This window comes from Choristoneura fumiferana, chromosome 12 (genome assembly GCF_025370935.1).
Source record: "Choristoneura fumiferana chromosome 12, NRCan_CFum_1, whole genome shotgun sequence".
In the NCBI taxonomy this organism is placed as follows: domain Eukaryota; kingdom Metazoa; phylum Arthropoda; class Insecta; order Lepidoptera; family Tortricidae; genus Choristoneura; species Choristoneura fumiferana.
Genome location: NC_133483.1, coordinates 10703304 through 10726656, shown reverse-complemented (window position 1 = coordinate 10726656; position 23353 = coordinate 10703304). Strand labels below are relative to the sequence as shown.

General features: G+C 41.9%; 2 protein-coding genes across 3 annotated transcripts in view; both read right to left on the bottom strand.

Moving 5' to 3' along the window:
• Window position 1: 1 nt before the first annotated feature.
• cdm (importin-13-like protein cdm) lies at window positions 2-15868 on the bottom strand. Of its 2 annotated transcripts, none has more exons than XM_074095252.1 (17): window positions 15389-15868; window positions 15024-15203; window positions 14360-14476; window positions 13906-14018; window positions 13513-13692; window positions 12719-12902; window positions 11610-11813; window positions 10241-10417; window positions 9042-9276; window positions 8083-8273; window positions 6836-6979; window positions 5995-6144; window positions 4814-4951; window positions 4333-4540; window positions 3623-3760; window positions 2618-2804; window positions 2-2001 (listed from the first exon to the last, which is right to left on the bottom strand). In XM_074095252.1, exons 1-17 carry the CDS (start codon window positions 15539-15541, stop codon window positions 1881-1883), a joined length of 2820 nt encoding a protein of 939 aa, XP_073951353.1. In that variant the 5' UTR covers window positions 15542-15868; the 3' UTR covers window positions 2-1880. The 2 variants fall into 2 exon arrangements, with proteins under 2 accessions (XP_073951353.1, XP_073951354.1); XM_074095253.1 differs by having other exon boundaries at window positions 15024-15191.
• Window positions 15869-17645: 1777 nt separating this feature from the next.
• The window catches only part of Sec8 (exocyst complex component secretory 8), a 15410-nt gene continuing 9702 nt past the window's right edge, over window positions 17646-23353 (bottom strand). The window contains 7 exon segments of the mRNA XM_074095778.1: window positions 17646-19095; window positions 19988-20185; window positions 20870-20948; window positions 20950-21014; window positions 21633-21794; window positions 22565-22696; window positions 23228-23353. Coding sequence (XP_073951879.1) covers window positions 18931-19095; window positions 19988-20185; window positions 20870-20948; window positions 20950-21014; window positions 21633-21794; window positions 22565-22696; window positions 23228-23353 — 927 coding nt within the window. The 3' untranslated portion in view covers window positions 17646-18930.

The following is a 23353-nucleotide window of genomic DNA, read 5'->3' as shown; positions in this document are numbered from 1 at the left end:
ATAAAATCAAATAATTGTTTTTATTTCCTTGTCAATCGCTATTTTTTAACAATCTTTTAACGTTTATTTACAATTAAATACATCATGTTACTTATTTATTAGTAAGTATTCACATGGATGAATTTTATACAAAGAGATCATTTTTGTCATAGTATTTTGTCTGACTGACTTTAGCGTTAGTCATGCAACTTGAGGATGAACTTATGGTGGTCAAAAGATATTCACAAGGTAATTTTTTCAAGCCGGTTCTTCATTTTCGGTGAAACTTTTTGGCATGAAATATCAAGCTTAGCGCAAGACAACATAAACTTTACGGCATAATATTTTATAACTGCCATTAAATATCATAAAATATGTTACTTCACAAGTCTTTTCTTCTAAACGAAACTAAATAACACGAGAGTGAATCTTCAAAGAATTGGATTTTGCGCTCTTATCAGTTATAACCTTGCATAAATTAATTAGAAAACCAAGCTACGAAGGGAATCATGGCTGCAAGTCTCGCAGTTTGTGGGGGAACCGACTCGACAAATTAGGTTATGAGAAAACCGTGACCAGAATAAGGACTCTTAATTTACAAATACCAAGAGTACTGACTAAACCTTAACCTCCACGCTAAGCGTTCAATTAATTAACGTATCACATTTCAAATTTCATATCGTAATATCGATATTCTTTAATTCATATTCAACCAAGTTGCATGATAGTTACAGTAATTAAACCAATAAAATGAATCCTAATTTAAAAGAGTTTCAATACATGATTGCTGTAATATAAAATTGCGTATGATCTAAAAACATATTTACAGAAAATGTCCTTTTTTTACATGAAGCACAATATAGTTGCGCCCGCGCGGTGGCGTCCGCGGACCGGGAGACGAGCTGTCGGTAGGCCTCCAACAAGATGGAGCGACGACTTGGTTAAGATCGCGGGATCGCGGTGGATGCGGAAAGCACAAGACCGGTCTGAGTGGAGAGCCTTGGGGGAGGCCTATGTCCAGCAGTGGACGTCTTTCGGCTGACATGATGATGATGACAATATAGTTATCAGGAACATAAAACATTGCAAACGAAAACGCTTGTATATTATTCATTCAATAATAATGTTAAAATCTATCCATTGTAAACTGGTTCGGTTACGCATGATAAGTATCTGGGCACTTTAGTACTTTGTCGTAGGGGCTAAAAATACTGTGACAATTGAAATGCGTCGAATTACTAAAAATGAGAAAGAAAAGCTTCCTCCAGCTTCTTTTAAGGTTTATGACACGCAGTCAATAAAATCTATCGATAGCTTAGTTTTTGCATCATCACATTTTAGGGTCCTATAAAAGTTAAATTTCTCCTGCAATCTTCCATTTCGTCATTATTCAACTTCAATTGTGATATAAGAGTACGGGCTCAGAGAAGTTAGTCGAGTTATCACAGCGACGGCTTTTAGTTAATAGACGTCTCACAGTGCGGCGAAAAAACAGTTGAGGAATTTAGAAAGTAAAGATTGCCGAAGTAATTTACTATCGTAATACTGTAAAATGAAACTGCAAAGCAATAGGTAATTTACTAGACAACACAACAGCAATAGTATGTGCTGTATTATTTCAATTGATCGAGTAAATTGGTAGCGATAAATTGATAATACTTACGATATCACAGTTTAAAAGACAATTTTAGCTAGGCGTTTGAGAGCGTTAGTCAGAAATCCCCTCAGTAAGCAGCAAAATGGAACCCTATAGGCTAAATATTAATAGCACGTTTCAATTGTCTGAATTGATTTTGCACGGCGAAATATCTCTAAAATACCATCACATCACAAAGTGCTCTTGTAACCTTACAGTTTTAAAATTGAATTGTTTTTGCTCAAATCTAATGAGGTTTGGGCATTCAAGTGACGAGCTTTTTTGTGGCGAGCGTCTGCCGCGCGTACTCCGTGCCGACGAGGCCGCGACACACGAGGGAGAACTCTTGTACGGATTCTAGGAGCCGACGCTTGCTGCTCTTCTCTCTGGAAATATTAAGAAGTATTAGTAAAACATAAGTTATTGCTAAAAAAAAACATTTTTAACATAATATGGTTTATCATAGTCAATGAATATCCGTGTAGGTATTGTACTGTCCTACCGCCCAGCGTCCTTTGTACCTCACTTATTATGACTTGATGTCGAAATCTCTCACAATTGACATAAAGTTTCATGTTCATAAAACAAACATTTGACTTGGGCCGCAGGAGGGTATGTGGACGACGAGATGTATCTGCGGGTAAATCGCAGGATATTGAGAGTGTTGTGGGGTGAAGTGATTGATTATGTGCCGAAACTAAATCAGGTAATCCGCACCTGATTTAGGTTCGAAGAACTTGCGCGGCTAAACGAACGTGATACCCTATACTTCAGTCAACTCATGACCACGACCGCGAGCCGCAATGCTGTTGTAATGGTAGGGCCACACACATCGCGATAAAAATTATTGCGATAAAACTTCGTCTTCGGCCTACGGCATTGTGCATGGCGATTGATGCATGTCGCGAATATACATAATAATATTAATATTGTGTGTGGCCCTAGCATAAGTAACCTGATTTGTATGTTGTTGGGAGATGAGGGGTTAAAGTGAGTGCTAACTTGATGACGGCGGCGATGAACTTGTGCTTGTGCGGGTCGGTGGCGTGCGGCGTGGGGAAGCCGGGCTCGGCGAGCGCGGCGCGCAGCCACGCCGCCAGGTCGCCCAGCTCGGCGCGCCACGCCGCGCGGTTCAGCGCCAGCAGCAGCTCCGCCAGCGGCTCGATTTGGTTGCGGGGCGTCGCGCCCCCTGCACTCAACAAACAGAGCCTGCGTTAGGGAGGCAGGCAGTCCCCGCCTGGGGCGCCAGGTACAACACGGCGCCGCGCGCGCCAGCTCAACTTAACTACTTAATTTGAACACCTATTTTTATCGATCTAAGGGAAAACTAGATTCAGCCTATTAATTTTTATTGGCTTATCTCGTAGGAATGACTATGAGTATTTTATGTATAACAAACGCGACCTGACATTTTGTCACTTGTCGTATTGCCCACTTATCGTATATGTGGTAGGACCTTGTGCAAGGTCCACCCGGATTGCTACCACCATCTTGCCCGCTAATCTTGCCGTGAAGCAGCAGTGCTTGCACTGTTGTGTTTCGGCGTGGAGAGTAAGACAGCCGGTGAAATTACTAGCACTTGAGGTATCCCATCTTAGGCCTCTAGGTTGGCAACGCATCTGCAATCCCCCTGGTGTTGCAGGTGTCTATGGGCGGTGGTGATCTCTTACCATTAGGAGACCCACTTGCTCGTTTGCCATCCAGTCGAATAAAAAAAAAGAAGACGTATGTCTCCCGGGGCGCCTCGAGCTAAGGCCAGTCCTGTCAACAAACTCCCTTAATACCGCTCGTAAAGTTCAAGGATTCTTGCAAACATGTGGCTTCAGGCGTACGAGGTAGCCAAATGATGAGTGGAAAAAAATCCACATTAATCCGCCATAAAGATATAAAGATGTATTTTCGGTTACGATTTTAAATTTACGGTTACGCTAACTATTTTTGGCGTTATAAAGTGTTATTTTCTAAATATATTTAAGTGATGAGTTATACGAAATGCCGGTGCCCCACCTATGCATCTGAGGGCGGCTATGGTGAGCAGCGGCGCATGCGGTTGCAGCGCGGGGGCCCGCACGGCCGCGAGAGCGCCCAGCCACAGGCACGCCGCGCGCGCCGCGCCCGCCTCCCAAAGGCGCACGCACAGGCTGCCTGCACAGACACAAACAACATCAAAAGTCAGATACGCAGGATATATTAACGTGCACAAGCGTTCGCGCAATACACAAGTTCAGACAGAGTTCACAAGAACAGATGCAGTCTTTGGTTGCGACACCTTAGTCCTATCGCAACCTTCAGGTCTTTTGACATTTGCCTGGTTGTCTCACCACTGGTAGTGGATTGCTCAACTGCCGAGACAACAGCACAAGCCGAACAAATTCCAGTCCTGAGACAAACGTGAAGGCACGGCACTCATCTATGAAAACGATCATCCGAAAAGATCAAAACTAGTCGTACCGTTCCGACTTAGAGACTCCCCACACTGGCGTCTTTCGAGCATCGTCGTCTACCAGCTTTCGCGCGAATCAGTGTACAAATTCGCAAAAAAAAAGGTTGCGTAAGCCCGGCGTTCGGCAGCCGGCCACCGCTGGCGTCGTCGCCGCCGCCTCGACGTCGCGTCGACGCTGCGCCGACGCTGGCAAGACGACGACGCTCTAGTGTCAGGTCACCGCGTTAAAAATCTGACCAGTGCCAAAGGCGAGACCATACACCACTAAACTTACCTAATTCAACCAACTCGGTAAGCAAGTCGTCTATCCAGTCAATATACTGTGGCTTTTTCTTTGTAATGGCGTGTAGTACAGAAAACAGTGCTTCAGTAAGGTCAGGCGTAGCCGACGGGTCGAGTGCGACACTGCGGGCACTGCTTTGTATGCAGGAGTGAAACAATGCCGCTGCGTCTGCCCAGTCACTGCCTAAGACCAGTATCAGCTGAAACCAAACATAGAATATTTCAAGGACCTCAACTTGCGCGTGTAAAACAGTCGTAATTTTTTTTTGTTCAATTTGATATCCACTGTGAAACGTTAAACTTTTAAAAAAGGAAGTAATTTAAGTTTTACAGAAAGTTGAACATTGGTAATTTTTTTAACCCCATTAGTTTTAGTTCCTGGATATATTAGTCGATACATTGCGTTAGTTCCATATAGCAACCTTCACACGTTTTATCCTGTATAAACGGAACAAAATCCCGAGGAAACATACCAGTTTGACGACGTCGAGTCCGGCGGCACAGGGCTTAGTACTGAAGCCTGTTACTGTCAGCTGGCCAATGTCCCCCACCAGCGGCAAGCATATGTCCATCAGTGACGATACTGTCTGCTTCAGGACAGCGAACATTGGCTGCAGAAAAAAAAACATCATCATCATATCAGCCGTTGGACAATCACTGTTGGACGTGAACTTCTCCCACAGACCTGCAGTCGGGTCTAAATAGACTAGTGTAAAATTGTTTTGCAAAAAAAAATTTCGTAACATTTTTTGGCATAACAACGTTTCGTCGAAAGATTGAAATGTCGAAAACTGTTTAGTCTAAATTGATTTTCATAATATTTTTTGGTCGAATGTATTATAGGTATAAAATTGTTATTCCGAATATTAAAACCACTAATTTTATATCGAAAATACAAACTGAAATATAGATGCACAGAAAAACCAGAAAAATAAGACCAGCGCTGGGAATCAAATCCAGGTCCTCGGCATTCCGTGCCGTGTGCTATACCGCTATACCACCGCTGGACAACGATACAGACACAAATTTCTCCTATGCACATCATATCTCAGCTTGTGTTGTTTCTTATTTAGCCACTTAAGCAGCGACACTAGCGACATCTATGCCGTAGCCGTCATCGAAAAACTTGCTTGGTGAGCGGTTAGTTCCGATGGAGTGCCGAAAAGACACAATAGTAACCTAACGAGAGAGAGAGAGAGGGGGAGAGAGAGAGAGAGAGAGAGAGAGAGAGAGAGAGAGAGAGAGAGAGAGAGAGAGAGAGAGAGAGAGAGAGAGAGAGAGGAGGGGGGAGAGAGAGAGGGAGAGAGAGAGAGAGAGAGAGAGAGAGAGAGAGAGGAGAGAGGAGAGAGAGAGAGAGAGAGAGAGAGAGAGAGAGAGAGAGAGAGAATTTTAGACCTTGCAAAGGGCACCCCCTCCAGTTACTTCGGTTCGAAGCGCCCTGTAAAATGTATATTCATCGTTTTTACGGCTTTATAGATTAGACACGTCTATTCACCAAAATTACACAAGAAATGACAACCCACATGGCACAAGATAACTATAGTAAATAATTCTAAGTTCACATATTTGATACTAACATACGAACTTACAAAAGTCTTACTATATCGCTTTCCGAGACGTTTATATACAGCGAAACTACAAACTGATGATTTACCTCGACAAGTTGGGGGTTCCGGGCAAAGGCCGGCAACGTGGGCAGCAACGCGTTGGCCAGAGACGCGCAAAGAATGGGAGCCGCGGCCAGTGCTCCTAGCAGCGCCGCCGCGCACTCCGCCGAGCCCGCCGCCCGCACCGGATCCAACGCCTGCAAAACGGACTCGACTATTGACTCGCATAAAATCGCGTACTACCGGTTTGTGTTCATAATCAACACTTGTCATAAATTTTAAATCATATTTTTTTGGTTTTTAATACTTTATGACTACCATCGCAACTCATAACAGACAGTTATCATAATCCGCTTCGCGGAGCTCCTATTCTGTGTAGTTGAGCGCCTTGACGCAATTCTAACCTGACCTAACCTATCCTTTTTAAGTCGAATAACTATATACCTAACACACTTGTTATTAAAAAGATAGTACTTACTGCAAAAAAATTGTATGATTTGATTACTAACATTATGGATTTGAATGATGCGGATAAACAACATTTATTATTTAAAAAATATGACAATAGTAGTACAAAAAAAAGATTCTACCAAACCCAAACACAACTAGGCTATGTTGTGCTGTCTTGTCTTGCACTTCCAGTGCCTAGCTTTCAGCTCCAGCATCAGATTAGTTTGATAGTTCCATATTATCGTATTGTCATCAGAACTACGCATAATTGTCAAGTTTCGTGTCAGTATCACTGAAAGCACTGGGTGAAAATAAAGTTTAATGATGCCGTTAAATAACTAAATAAATATTGGATTGGATTGGCTTTGCCGTCGTCTGATAAAAAACAGTAATAGGCAAGCAAGCTTTGCCATAATCAGCACGATCAACAAGTCTCACCTGTGCTTTAAGATCTTCAGACAGCGTACTGGCCAGTTCTTGGAGCAGCGGCGCGCCGACGCCGAGGTCAGCGGCCGCCAGCGCTGAGCCCGCGGCGCTCAGGAGCTGCCGCCGCACCCACGCGTCTGACCGACCTTCGTTACTCTATACAACAACAGATTTGAATATAGAAACGCGGAAGTTCATATCAGAACCTAACCTAACATAGTTTTAGAATAGAATAAGCCTTTATTAACACACTTAGAACAAAAGATATGATATTACTAATAAACGGAAGATATTTTTCACATTAAACTTATAAATATAAAAAGAATCGCTTGAGAAAAAGACGGCGCCATAAAATCGCGCCGTTAGCCGCACAATGCGTACGTAGCCTTAGAGATGCGTAGCTAAAAAATTCACTCGTAGGATCATGTGAAACCAAAAAAGGTTCGATATGGACTACTACGATTACGCTTAGTTGATTTAACAACAGATATTTGTGGCTGAAGCCGTGGTTGAAGCCGTGGTGGCCTAGTGGTTTGACCAATCGCCTCTCAAGTAGAGGGTCGTGGGTTCAAACTGTTCTGAGTTTTTCGAAACTCATGTGCGGAATTACATTTGAAATTTACCACGAGCTTTGCGGTGAAGGAAAACATCGTGACGAAACCTGCACAAACCTGCGAAGCAATTCAATGGTGTGTGTGAAGTTCCCAATCCGCACTGGGCCCGCGTGAAAACTATGGCCCAAGCCCTCTTGTTCTGAGAGGAGGCCTATGCCCAGCAGTGGGACGTATATAGGCTGGGATGATAATGATGATTTGTGGCATATGTGGTCAAAAAGAGAAATAATTTCCGGAACATAGTATGGATTATTACGGTAAATCTCATTAAAAAATCGGGAGTATACAATTGCGGATCAAAGCGTTAACCATCATTTCTCTAATGGTTTACGCGTGCAAAGCCGCAGGTACTATATATACTAGTATACTGCCCTATTAAGCCAAAAGGAAATATAAAAAAAAAACTTTTGAGTTGATCATGATTATGTGCTCCTGTTATCTTTCACTAAGGACATAGGGACTTATACTATTGTGTAACTAAAGACATTCTGCATCAGATGATTTATAGATACTCGTAACTCAAAGTTTTTTTGAGATCCGCCTTATGCTTTAAGTTCAGGAATAGAACACATAGCCTGAACTTTACAGATTTGACAGCAGTCTCCCACATACCTCAAAAAGGAGGTTCAAGACGAGGCATATTACCTGTGCCGCGTGCGCGATGTGCGCAGCGAGAGCGGCGGCGGGCGCGGCGCAGTCGGCGCACAGTTTGCGGAGCGCGAGCGCGGCGGCGGGCGCGGCGCGGGGCAGGGCCGCCCCCGCCGCGCGCACGCACTCGCGCCCCAGCGACAGCCCGCGCGCGCCTTCCAGCGACGACACCCACGCCGCGTAGCTGCCTGCACCCACACACCAAACATGACGGGGTCCACAATCAAAAATCTATATTTGCATTAGGGTCGATCAACTTTTCCCTGTACCGCATTGCCATGATTAGACCCCTGGACAACTCTTTAAAACTATGAGTTTCTCCATGTTTTCTGTGGTTATTATTCATAGGGCGTACATTTTTGTCGTAGTTACAATGGACAATCTCCTAAGCACATTAGTAGCATATATCATATTATTTTTTTTAATAAACTGTCACTGTTGTCTCTTGGACAACGGGACAAAATAACAAACAAGGAAAAGTTGATCGACCCATTAACTTATACAAAAGTAGGTTGGATAAGTGCCGGCTTTAGGGGTAGGAGGACCGAGGCGGGTGCCTGGGGCGCCAGGTACAACACGGCGCCGCGCGCGCCAGGTCAACTTAACCACTTAATTTGAATACTTATTTATATCGAACAAATGGAAAACTAGACGCAGTTTTTTTAGACTTATCTCGTAGGTCACTTATTTTTTTGTTTTCATTCACTCCGATTAATTTTATTTGCACCACAGCCACGACTGCCACTAAAGGAGGTTAAGAAATCAGCTCCCAAAACCAAGATCATTCCTGCAAGCAGCCATCTTGACGCTGCTGTTCGACGCGGCGACTTAACGCTACTTCTTTGAGTCGCGCGCGGGAAATTCAAAATAGGGTCACGTGACCAAATCTGTCACTGCAAACGAGCGACGAGCGGCTATAAGGCTGCACCTTAAGGCCAGTGCTGAGTTGACCTTACCTAAACAGTCTAGCGCGGTGTTGAGCATCCTCTTATCGTTAGAAGTATCCGCAATATGCACAGCATGAGTCAGCATATTGGCGAGACTGTCGGGCGCGCGGCGGTGCGGCGCGGAGTCCGCGAGCGCGACAAACACGTGCAACGCTGCCTCGCGACGAACTTCGCTGTCTGCCGCGTTGAATGCCGCCTCCACTGTCGTCCAGCACCAATCGCCAAGGATCAACACACAATACACCTGTACAATACAATACAGTGACTCTATTTAACACCAACACATAGTAAGCAGTACAGAAAATACAGGTATACGAGTATGTAGTCGTATGTAGATTAACATAAACAAAATGTATCTTAGATGTTGTAGTAAAAAAATCACTTCATGTTCAATATTTAAACAAAGCGCAGTTGCAAATTGGATTCATGACATTGTTGCCTTGGATTGTTGTACAGATAGTTCAACTCAGTTGTGCGCGCGGCCCTATGTGTGGGTAAAGCGATAAGAACACGTCTTGCTCGGACGATGACTGCCGCGTCACGTGAAAGTTGTATATTTACAAGCGCACGCACACATAGGGCCGCGCGCACAACTGAGTTGAACTATCTGTATTTTAATAGAAAACAATTTTGAAGTGAGGGAAAGTGTAATTTTAGGTCAGAAAGTTAAGACAACTAAGGACGCACGCACAGGCGTTTAAATGATGCAGAAATCGACTATGACTTCACTCTTGTATAAAGTTAACTCCATCGATATTTTTGTTAACTGTACCTAAGTCAAGTGTAAAAATATGAACTTATTCAAAGTTTCAAAAATAAGTACCATAGACTCTTATTCCGACGCAACAAGGCCGTAGTAACATATTTTTGAGTGGTTCGAATAGGTACTTATTTTAGCACTTGACTGTACATACATACTTTCAAATTATAACTTTAAAGTAAAATCCAATGTCAGGTCAGTTCGCTTCGTTCGATCGAGCGGTGATTATCCTGAAAATGGGACCAATCATCATCATCATCATCATCCAAGCATCTATAACATTTAGGGGCTGTTTCACCATCCATTGATTAGTGTTAACTGGCGGTTAGGTGTGATGCCGGCTCTATTTGTTTTGTTCGAATAGACGGAGACGGCATCACATTTAACCGTCGGTTAACGCTAATCAATGGATGGTGAAACAGCCCCTTATACTCTTAACTAAACTTACCACTGTGTCAGCGATATCTTGTCTATAGCACCGCAGCAACTCGAGGTCATCCCGCGACAACGCAGAGTCTGGCGGTGCCTCGGACTTAGTCACCAGCGTGGTCAGAAGCCGCGAGAACACTTCGCGCCATATCGGACTTATTTTGCTCGCATTATCCATTACGTTTAAGATTTCGTCCTGGTTAATGAAAATAAAATTAATGACTGTTATAAAGTTATACCTTTTTGGGATTTTTTCGAATTCTCACTTGTTTAAACAGAAGCACAGATCTACGAAGCGATATTTTTAATTAAAACTAGCTGTTGCCCGCGGCTTCGCCCCCGTTGTATTTTTTTATGTGTATTTTCTTCCATAAAAACCTTCTACTGACAGTAACGAACAAAGCAAAAAAAAAATAGCAAAATCGGACCAGTGGTTCCAGAGTTTTGCGCTTAGCAACCCATTTTACGATTCACTTTTATTTATATAGATACGTAAATTTAAATAGGTATCCAAGACTTTTTATCTATATATCAATATTTTTCTACCAAGCCCGGGCACTGGTCAGCTCACTCAAGTTTTTTTTATTATTAAAACCCGAACATAAAAAGTTATTGCAACATAGCAATTGGATAGATTCCTGGATAAGAAAACATCTGTTATGTATGTATTTTGTCTTTTGTCTGTCAAACAAAAAATTACAAAGATGGCGCCCGTGACGTCACTCCTTAGTAAAGTGTACGTAGGTATGACGTCACACGCAACTTTTTTATCATCATCATCATCATCAGCCTATAGCAGCCCACTGCTGGACATAGGCCTCCCCCAAAGAGCGCCATTGCGCCCTGTCCTCGGCTAGGCGCATGCAGCTTCTACCAGCAGCCTTTCGCAAATCGTCACTCCACCTGCCCAGAGGGCGCCCTACACTACGTTTGCCAAGACGCGGTCTCCAATCAAGAACTTTTTTATGTTATTCGGTTATACTGTACTACTTGAATTAATTAAAATCATTACTTTACCCCACATTTCCACTACTACATTAAATAAAGCATATTAGGCAAAGCTCTGCGCAGGGGCCGACACTAGCACAAACCCACGCCATGACAACGTCAGTACTCTTTATATATTGTCCAAAGAGTATTAATAGGTACCTATAGAAATTGTGACATATTTATAAGTAACAAAATAAATGATATTTACATTGATAGTAGCGATAGAGCCAAAAATTTTATTGAAATAATATGATATTACGGCATCTTACGGACATTTAAGATACTCAAAAAACATAAACCATAAACATAGCTAGTGCTAGTGCTGCACTCTGACGGGATAAAATTGCAGTAATATTCCCTATTAGTGAATTAAAAGTTTACAGCAATCAAACGCTTACCTGTAGCGTATACCAAAACCCGAATATAAGGTTGGAGCGGGTCTCATGCGCAGGATAATGGCCGGGCGCGCCCTGTGCGGCCAACAACAGTTCCAACAGCCTCCGGGCGCCTTCATGGGTGTTGTTCTCTACCGCTCGGACTAGAGTGCCCGCGTGACATTCGCCTACTGCCACTGCGCAGGTTATCAGGGCTGACAGTAACTCCTGAGGGACACATATAATTATGCAAGATAAACGCATGTTGCAAGTGAAAGGAGTGAATTGTCCGGTGCTGAACGAAGAGGTTTTTCCGAACCAGTGGTAATTTTTTTTTCATTCATTCTTGCTATAGCCTAAATTGAATAAAGATATTTTGACTTTTTGAAATGAACGACACAAATCGGAATAATACGGTATTAGACGACTGTTGAATTTTCCACATACACAGACAACGTTTAGAGCAGAGAAAAATTAATTCGGGTCAAAATTGGTCTCTTTCTAAATTGCTTTTCGCTATGTAGCAAGTATTGCGTGTGTCTTTCTATGCAAGTAAGTCTTTCTCTGTATCATCTTGAATTTCAAACCTTTATAACTCTGTTATATTTAAAGGTAGCTTAAAAATTGTTTTTCTGTTCGATCATGCATTGTCAACCTTTGATTTATAAAATAAATAAAAAATAGTCAAATACTGTATTCAGGCAACTTGAAGTACCCCCCTATGATCGTAATAGTGAGCGGAGCCTGTTATCACAGATTACAGCGACGGGCATAGCAGTACCTGCAGCTGGGGCATAATAATAACCTTAATAGCAGCAACCCTCCCCCCCTTTTTGCGATACTAAGCTAGGTATAAACTTAGCGGTAATAGGTAATTCTGTATCAGGGGTGGGCCTAATTTTGTGCCGCTGAGTATATTTACTTCTCATTACGTGACAACTCTTGTTTCTCTTGTCCTGTCAATTGTTCAAAGGTTAACTGGAAGAGATCCCTTCATGGGATAAGTTTGCCTTTGTACACCGATCTCACAATGCAAACTGTTATTTTTATGTTTTTATACACAATAATAAGTTATACAATACAATATTGAATGTGGCGGTTTTCAGTCGCCCCCTCGTAAACTTGTAAGTAACCTCGTTGATGGAGTTGGGCCGGTCGTCCCTGGCCAGTATGGGCGCGGCCAGTGCCGCCAGCTGTTCCAGCAACTGCAGCGCCGCGGCGGGGTGCCGCGCCGCGTCCGCGCCGCCCGCTGCGCGCACGCCCGCTAGACACGCCTCGCACACGTCTAGCGCTGTGTCGCTCACTGCTTCGTTCCATCTGCGGGAAAGCAAGTGTGAACACAGAACACAGGGCCACACTACAAGCCCTAGTCCAGTTGATTAAAAAAAAGAGTGAACAAACGGCACAAAATGTACGGTTTCCATTCGGTGATGACGATAACATACACAGTACTGGAATATTGTACAGCAGCGTTTTCCAAATAGCGTCTCTTGACCTGGAACCACGGTCACGGGATGTCACATTATTTACCATACATTGTCATTGTTAATCATATTCCTTAATGAACTAAGTGATGTGTTGCTTAGGTATAGGTATGTTAATGCAAACACTCGCTCATTGGTGGTCCTTATGCTAATATGGATATTGAAATCCATCTTTGAAACTCTGAGATAGAACATAACCTAGGCTTGCTAAAATCGTCTGAAGGTGTACTTTGATCAAGAATGGTATCCACGGTCTGATGATGGAGCAGTCTGGTAGGTTTACAATTAACCTTTTATCTTTTTCTATTTTCATCTTAATCCGCGATATTAATATTATTTGATGCAAAGGAGGCTAGAACGCAGGTTTATTTACATTCCGCGTTCGAAAGATTCAAGCGCATTCTTAGCTTTCAAATTACAAATTACAATTTTTTATTACTCACGTGTACAGCACATGCACGGCTGTCAGCAGCGCGCCGCAGAGTGGCAGCCGGTCGGGCAGCGCGCCGGCGCCCGCCTCGCGGGACTCCTCCCCACCCAGCGTCAGCCAGCTGCACGCGCACGTCGCGGCAGACAGCCACAGCTGCACTGTCTGCTCCGCCGGGGGCTCCTTACTGTAGTCACTGCGGAATGTGAGAACAAATGAACAACGTGGATGTATATCTGGTACTTTTTTCTATTAGATGAGGGTAAAGGTCACAGTTCTTTAAATCTACGGTGAAGGGGCATTGATGATGATATAAAGGATGGTTATGACTGTTGCAACTAAATTGATACTTCAAAGTTGGATTAAATTTAATGTGATTTACATTATAAAAAACACATGTGACACTTACTTGTATACCGATTGCAAATAGCGCAGTAAATCATCTAGTACAGCAGGAGATGCGTGCATCAGTGCAGTTCTGTTTTTGGAGCGCAGGGCCGAACCCATTGTCATACTATTATACTGAAATATTAATGTTTATTACAAAACTTCATAAATTATAAGCAAATATTTATGGTTGATCAGTATTATCAGATGTAACAATACACATAACAACAATAATGTTCATGAACAATTGCTGAAGGGGTCAAGAAACATTCAGCCATAAGAGTTATTCAGTCATAGCCTAGTACTTGTCAGTCAGGACTCAATTATTGACTGAGCTCTACAATCCCAAAATCCTCTCCACAAAATAACATTTCTATGTTAATGGTAAGTAAAACCGGAATTTCAACATTGAAATGCATCATTGGAAAAATCACTAGTTAATTTGTGCTTTATGAAAAAAAGAATGTAGAATGTACCTCTTCTGGTATAACAGTTAGCACTTCCAACAGTAATGTTGTGTTCTCTGCAGTAGACAATGGTCTCAAAATAGCTGCCAGATCTGTAGTGCCCTGTTGTAGGATAAATGCCGCCAGCTGTAAAAAATTATGGTATTTATGAAATATATTTCGGGTAATACTTGGACTTATATATATGCACAATAAATTATTGATTAATGTACTGAACATAGAATGAATAAATGATTCACCAGTGTGAACTCAAGGGTAGGCCTACTTGACCTTATGGTCTAGCAGTTAAACTGAAATTGAAATTCCAGGATATCTATATATATATATTATAATCCTAGTCATTGAAATTTTAGCTTGATCCTGTAAGAATATTGAGACAAAAAGTATCCTATGTATTATTGTTATTCCTGATGTACAGTCATTATAGAGTGAAGAAGTAATCACCTCATGAACACACACACACATACAGACTTTTGACAAGGACAATTTTGCCTTTTCAGTACAAGCTTTTATTTAACTTGCAATGTTTATAATTATGTTAACAAGTTGTCATTAATTCTTGGACATTGAATTTCACCTATTATGATAAAATGAATGCAATTTTTAGAAAAGTTTTATGAGGGTTTGGTGTTTATAAATATATAAACGAAATAATCTTAACATAAAAACTTACACTGATACATAATCTATTGGTGACAATCTTTGGGCCTTTACTATATGTATAAATATTTTGAAGTATCTTCTCCTTTAACTCCTCATGGCTTTCAGTGGGCACTTCGCTCCAGCAGCGGAGAATCTTTGTATGTAGTGTGGTGGCTGCATAGAACTGTATCTCTGTCCCCTGAAAATTATACTTTAAATCAAGAGCCGCTGTAGATTAATAAAATAATAAAACTGCAACTCAATAATTCAACTAAGACTAGCTATAAATTATATCATTGGTATTGGTCACTAAAAAGTAATGATAAAAAAGTAAAGCATAAAGTCCATCTTTGTTTTTTTAATGTTGAATGTTTGTTGAAAAATAGTTTTTCTTACCTTGTTGGGTTGCAGAAGGTCCCATACGAATTTCCATGCCTCGGGAACCCGCTGAGCTGAAGTCAACCAGGCGTGAGCCTTGGCTCTATCAGCCTGTTCTCCATTATAAAACACTGATACAGCATATTCCAAATTTTCAGGATTATACTCCATTTTTAAACAAAGTGTTATGTATACAGAACGTATTTAAAACATCATAGGATGACTATTTTGTAATAGTTTATTGCTTTTAGACGAGAAAATGCATCTTTTCAAATCATACTAGGTACGGAAGTCAAACGAATTTATGCAGGTGTTCTATTGTTGGCCGTTTACTAAACAGCTGTTGTTAACGGTACTGGTAATGTTGGACCAATTTAATTAGGACTTAAGTTGCTGACTAAACATGACCGACGATACACGACATTTTATTTCACTTGAAATTGTTTTTACATAGTTTATAATATTTGGTTGGTCGACCGTCTGATTCTGACTGACATCTCTGACATGACATGACAGCTTGAGTTGAATGTTGCCAACTTAATTTTGCCAAATCCCAAAAAAAAATACCCTAAGGAAAAAGAACAATATTATTAATTAATACGTTTTATAAACATTTTAAGGCATTTTAGTTTTAGCCCAAACCTCACACAAACCAATAAAATATAGATATCACAAAATAAAAGCGACCATACCATTGGACACCGCACTAGTGTCCATAGTTAGAAAAAAAAGTGTTCGATTTACTGGTAAAAATGTTGGATAAATTTTAAAATCAAAATTATTCTCTGACAAATGAAGCGTGGTGTGCGGTTTATCCTAATCTCGAAGCGAGGGAGCATTTAACACATAAATAAATTATATCCTTGCAATTCTATCCCATGCCAGTCGGCCTTAAACTCAGATACTTGAATCCAGTAAGAACAAAAAAAAATATCTCTATACTTAAAAGATATCGTAATAATAAACAAAAATCACTTAAAAATATATTATTACGTTTTAAAACTAAAAAGATCAATTTTAATCTCGTCAACTTTCATCGCGTAAAACGGAACTCTATTTCAATAGAGCTTGACTTTGCTTATCGTCCGAATCGATTCCACAATCTTGTCAAATCGTTTAACTCGCATCATCTGTCAATTAGTACGAGAGCGAAAGTCCTTAAATGCGTCTTTGTATCGAGTGTTTCGTATTGTTTGATGTTTTGAACCGTTACCGTTTATTCAATTTTGTTATTACGGTTTTTGTTATTTTTTTTACCGTAATTAGTTTTGATATAGTGCCAAAGAAGACCACATTGTTTGTGAGATCCCGATAGGCAAGCAAAAACACTTGCTACGCGGGTGAAGCCGCAGGCAAAAACTAGTTAAAAATTATAAACTATACATCACTAATAAAATCGATTACACATCCTCAGCATATTTAATCGAGAATCGCAATAAATCGATTCGAATATACATTGTCACAACCCTTTAATTGCTTAATGACATGTGTCACCGTACCCATTCTATCCGAATAGTACACGAAATTCAAAACTCGAAGTTCGTGTCGTGCGGTCCCTGACACTTATACTATTTAATACGAGACCGAGAGGGACTGCATGTTACGAACTTCGATTTTTGAACTTCAGAGTTGGCTCTCTAACTACTCAGAGAACTAACGTCCCTAATCAGCTTAGCTAATGAGGGCTATTGCGTATGTATGAATTCGCCGCTAGAGGCGCTAGTGTAGCGAGAGGTCTCCGAAATGTCAATGTCAAGTCAAATGTCAATGTCACTGTTTTTGGGTGAACTACGCGGGTTTATTTATTTAGAATGTGAATATTTTGCAATACCTGAAATTAATTGTGGCAAATATGCGTTACGGGGCAATGAATGTCTGTGTTTTGAGACAGTTTTGTCTTACGGAAATCTCTGTCCTCCCTTTTTCCGAACAAAATGGGACTAGGCAACACTGTGGCATGATCGGTATTTTTATGGTACGGTTTTAATTATGTTACGGATATAAATGTAAATTTTGTTTTCACGCCCGTAATAAAAAACTAAACACTATGCTTCAGGCAGGACCTTTGTCTATAGTGGCGCCAACTGGTGAGCGCGATAACGGTAGCCCTCATTGGTCAGCAGTTCGTTGCAACCTTGCCAGTTCTTTATGAACAGTAGTCTAATGGTGATACGTTACGGTATTCGTCATTGTGAGAATATTATGTGAATGTAGATAGGTAAAAGATCTAGATGCATAAAATAAAAAAAAACAATTGAAAATTAGGTACAATTTTTATAGAAATAATTAAATGTATGTATGTTTATGTATAATGCTTAGTTAAATAATAATTCAACAATGTAGCAAATTTAAAATAACACAATATTTATGACCTTTTAATGTATCAGGAATTATAGAACCATAATTTTAGTTTAATAAAATTTCCTTTTGTTTCCCATCCTAAGCAGATAAATTTCATTTTTAGCTTATTATAAGTCATCCATATTAAGCTACAATTACATACAAAAATATTGCTATGTACTTATAATAAAATATTAGTTGTAATGAAGGCCCTTCTTAGTGAGGAAAGAGGTTACTGAAGGTTCAAGCGGAGGTGAAAGTGGAAATGGATAAAATATAAATTAATGATTTATTTCGAACACATATGTATATAGGTACTCAAATATATAGTACACTTTTTATTTTGTAGTAATCAGTGACAATCTAAACTAAGAAAGGGCAAATCATACTTCACAAACATCAGTTTTGTGGCTTTTTTTACCTTCCAAACGATTTCATAGTGGTTTATAAATTAAACGCGCGCGCGTGTGGATGTAGAGACCAAGATTCATTACAACGTTACAAAATAATACTCATGCCGCAATGCGGAATGGATGAAAAATTTAGAAACGCTTGAAACTTTTTTATCAATAGGAATCCTTTCAAATTAACAGAAAAAAGTATCAGATTTTTAAGTAGCATCAATTAATTTAAAAAAAATGAAAGTTTTCTTTACCGCAAATTACCACAGTCCGGTCGGTTACGAGTTGTTCCATAGTCCAGAATAAAAAACATTAAAAAAGAATTTATGTGTCTTTGACTCGATCGTTTTAACAGGTAACACTCTTTACCGGGCCGAATAATACTGACATGGAAATACCGACACTGCAAAGAGTATAAGTACCTATATCGACACTGTTTTTCATGTACACGCCCATAGAAACTGACATGAGCTTCTTTCTATTTTTCTTCATATTTTTTTCTGTTAATTAGAAAGGTTATTCCTATCGTTAAAAAAAGTTTCAAGCGTTTGTAAAATTTTCATCCATTCAACAAATAATACCAAATAAAGCGTACAGTCACAACACGGGATTTTGGAGCCGTTTGCCGCTGTTCGTAATTTAATTATACTACGAGTATGTAATTACTTGTCTAAATTTTATGAACAGTGGCAGGTGGCTTAACAGTCCTGTAGTACGACTCTGTACATCATTTGTTTATTTCGTGTTGAATATACACATAAACATGGTATAAGCAGATTGCAAGTGCAGACCAAAATGAAAAGTTTATTTCAATTAACATTATACGGTGACTCCAACGTGGCCTAAAGCTGATGCTAATGCCTTTAGATGCACCTTCATGTCCGCCTGGGACAAGCCGCGTCGCGCCGCGATCACTTTGAACGCGTTCAAGTATTCCAGCTCCGAGAACTTAGCGCCTTTCTCGCGGATCGACGCCACGATTTCCTGTTTACATAATTAATCATTTAAGATTTCCAAAAATTTACAAATAGGGAACTTATGAACTGAACTGGTAAGCGGCGTATTCGTGTAGCCGTATAGCGCGGCTCGTGACAGGGTAATTTGACATCACAATTTTAATTGTAAAATGTAATTCCCTATAAATTTTATATGGCAATAGTGAACTTTGACGGCAGTCATAATCAGGGCCTACGCTAGCTGACGCGGTTCGGACGGAGCGAGTGGACGCCTATGGAAAAATAGTATGAGCAGCGCTAACTGCACGCTTTTACCTGTACCCGCGCCCGCTCCGTGCACCCGCGTCAGCTAGCGTAGGCGCTAATTCTGAATGCCGTCAGAGTTCACTATTGCCATACAAAATGTAGCCGTTCGAGTGTGGCGTGCAGCCCCGCTACTGGCCCTAAACTACGAAGTGCAAAATTCGAACTTCGGGTGACAGTCTTTCCCGGCCCGGATAATACCGACCCTGTTCTGTACACGCCCATAGAAACTAACATGAGCTTCTATAGCCGCGTATCCACTAGAGGCAGCCTCGGGCCGAGCGGCTGCCTCGCTCCGAGGCCGCGCAAGTGGAGACGCTGCCAAAGGCACGGCTCAGACTGAGGCTCCTTTGAGCACGGCCAAAAAACCGACAAAATATGGCTCGGCTCGAGGCTGCTCGGCCTGAGGCTGGTCTAATGGATATGCGGCTTATGGGCGTGTATACGAAAAACAGGGTCAGTATTTCCATGTCGATATTATACGGGCCGGGAAAGAGTGTCACCCCGAACTTCGTCTCTTGCCGTCCCGTTGACGCAAATTTTATTTAACACGAGAGCGAACAGGACGGGTACGAAAGGAGCTTTGATTTTCGAATTTGGTAGTAGTCCTGAGTGACCTCGGGCTCCGGCAAGGCGGTCAGCAGGCCGCTGTAGTCGTGCGCGCGCTGCAGCCCGGCGTGCGGCAGCGCCAGCGCGGCGAGGCAGTGCCGCAGCGTGGCGAGCGTGGCGCCCGCGAACAGCGCGTCGCTGTCGGCGCACTGCCAGCGCCAAACCACGCCCGCGGACATCATCTCGCCGATGCCGTTGAAGATGTACTGCGGACGAAAGATCATCAAAGTTATGACAGAGACATGCAGCTTGTGGCTTGCGGCTTCTCAGCCGCTGCAAGCGCGCTACAGCGGTGTTGGCAGAGACCTGAAGCACTATATCTAGGTGCGTCAGCGTATTTTGAGCAGCGGCGTTGTCGACCCTTTACTATGACTTATGTCATACCTTTTCAGCTAACATGTTTACGAGTACAACTGGCGAACTGACGAGATGGACGGAAGACTTCGTTAAGGCCACGGTTTCACGGTGGATACAGGCCGCTTCCAGCCGAAGTAACTGGAGCTCTGTGGGCGAGGCCTATGTCTAGCAGTGAACGTCCAACGACTGATGAGTAACAACCCCCTCCTTGCCCTCTTGATGATGACGATGAACTAGCCCCCACTAAAAATGGCCGCCCAAGCAGACAGCGCGTCAATTGCGGCGGGCAATGACAGCAAATCGAGACGTGATATCACAAAGTAGAATAAGTTTCTGTTAAAAAATAGACTTTTTACGCAAGCTTTTTTGGCTGACTGTACTTGCATTGTTATCTAAATTACATATGTATGCTAAATTCCAAGTCAATTCGACCACTGGAAGTGGGTCGAAATGAACTTGCAAGATTTGACCCAACAAAAACAACAGCAGAGCTAGTTAAATAAAAGCTTGTAAAAAACCAGAAGTAGGCTCACCGCTCTCCTGTTGGGCGCCATGCAAGCCTGCGCGTGTTCGTGGAAGGCGAGCAGCGCGTGCGCGAGGCGGCCCGCGCCCCGCCTCCTCCTCCTCGCCGCCCGCCGCCGCCGGCTGGCCCAGGAAGTGGAAGCACTGGATTCGCATCTGAAATGTAATGATACTTTAATAAGGTTTTAGAAAAAAAAAACATTTAGAATGCTTTTTTTAGCCTTTAAAGTTTCCCACGGCTGGGCAAAGACCTCCCCTTTTTTTTGCCATTCGTCATTACTATTGAAGCTGACCGCTGGAGCTTCAAATTCAACTTTCAAAATTTGACTCACGCACACTAACACGGCAAGTTAAATAAAAGCTTGTATAACCAGAGTAAGGTCTAAAATTCCGACCCCAATCTAAGGAGAGACATGCGACTTGAGGGACTGAGCTGGTATCCTACGATATCGCCGATCTAGATGTAAAAGAACTACTTAGAGCCCGTTCCCACTGGTTGGGTGTCGGATGTCGGTTATGTCTATAGAAAATCGGTGTCAGGCAAGTGTGAATAGCTTCATATAAATAAATGTTCTGCCACTGGAACATCCGATTAAAATCCAGGCCCGACATTCCGACAAGTGGGAACCAGCTCTTAAGCTATGAGAACAAGTTGTGCAAATACACGGGGGTAAAAAATTACCTACACAAATTTACACTGCGACTTAAAAGTAAACTGACTTCGCTATCAAATATGGCAGAAAATTCGTCTCTAACGTATTCTGTAACACTTACCTCTAGATGTAGAAAAAGCAGACATTTGTGGGATATCTCTTCGAATATCATGGCCGCTGAGGCGATATCTTCGCGCAGCCGGTCCGTCAGCTTCACCGATCCGCCGGGGGACGGCGCCGTGAGAATGGACGGCAATGACCGGATGTTCGTGGCCAACCAGTCCTGAGTAAATTTCAATGATACAGAATAATAATACACAAGTCACTCACGTATTATTTGCCCGGTGCTGTGAACAGAAGCCGTATTGTATAACGCGCCGACGTTCGCGATTATCACTAATTAGATTGATTTTTAGTTTCATATAAATTAAAAATTATATGAAGAAACTTTTTTGTTTGTGGTTGTTGACACCTGATTACCTTGGTCTTAGACGAAGATTTTACTGCATGCACTACAGCATAAAATAGTAGATTGTACAACAAGAGCATAAAATGAGTCATTTTACCAAAGACGTTCATATAGCCACCCGAGCCGGTACGGCGAGGGTTGATAGACTCGTCGAGGGGAAAATGGGTTCAATGCTCGAGTTTTATACTGCTTTTCACTTAGATTGCGAGGAAATTAAATAGCAACAGTGCAGACAATTGTTCACTCTCTATGTACTTTTTATTTTTCACGCATTTATAATATATTTTTAGTTTTACTGATTTATATTGATTGATTTTTAGTTTTATATTAATTAAAAAATATTAAAAAAAGTGTTGAAAGTTTTTTGTTTGTGGCTGTTGACAGCTGATTACCTTAGTCTTAGACGAAGATTTTACTTTATGTACAGATCCAGCATAAACACGAACTTTACGAGCATGAGAAGTGAAAAAGAATTTTCCAAATTGGCACGTAAATGACATAGTTCTAAGGTAACACATAAAAGAAACACAAACGAATTTAGAACTTCCTCTTTCATTGAATCCGGTTAAAAACAGTGAACTAACCATGGACTCGCAAAGCAGCGCCAAGTCGCCGAGGGCGTTGATGTCACCTACGATCTCGCGCCGCGACACCGCGCCGTCGCCCAGGCTTGAGCCCAGGATCTCCGCCTCACGCTCGTATGCTTGCTTGAGCTCCTGATAACAAAGACATGATTTTTTCTTAGCTATGAGAGCGGTGCCAGTCTCTTGTGACGCGTGGCGAATACATTATAATTTTTAAAACTGCATATATTCTACTGATATAGGTTTGATGACAAAATAGGAGTGTTTGGGCACTTCAGTTTGTTCTTGGCTCATGATATCATCAGCCAGGTCCAGGAATAAAGGGCGGCGGAGAAAACACACTTTCACCAACCTGTTCAATCTTCTATCCGCTAGTAGGAAAGTGACTGCAGGAAGTGCACGATGTCATCACATCACTCATCATCAACGAGCCATCACGAAAGTGGCGGGTGCGAGTCTGCGTTACGACCGAAGCGAGAGCGGCGAAAGAAACACTTTTACTATCTCGTTCATTCTTTTCTCCGCTATCCGGTTCAACAGTGTCGTTCCAGTTGGGCAGCGATTCCAGAAAGCCTACGATGTCATCATCAGCAAGTTATTTAGCAGCACCTACTGCATCTGTGCTACGACCAAAGCGAGAGCGTAAAAAAACACTTTACCGACCTGTTCATTCGTCTCCCCACTATCTGGCTCCACCGTAGCCTTCCAGTTGGGCAGCGATTGCAGGAACCGCACAATGTCATCAATCAGCGAGCCATTTAGCAGAGCCGGGCGGGCGCGGGGCGCGCG

Coding starts and splice junctions, on each gene's coding strand:
- cdm (XM_074095252.1), bottom strand. CDS start 15,541: ATGGAGTATAATCCTGAAAATTTGGAATATGCTGTATCAGTGTTTTAT. Junction 15,204..15,388: donor ACCTTCTGCAACCCAACAAG/GTAAGAAAAACT, acceptor CTTGATTTAAAG/TATAATTTTCAGGGGACAGA. Junction 11,814..12,718: donor GGCCCAACTCCATCAACGAG/GTTACTTACAAG, acceptor TGTGTCCCTCAG/GAGTTACTGTCAGCCCTGAT.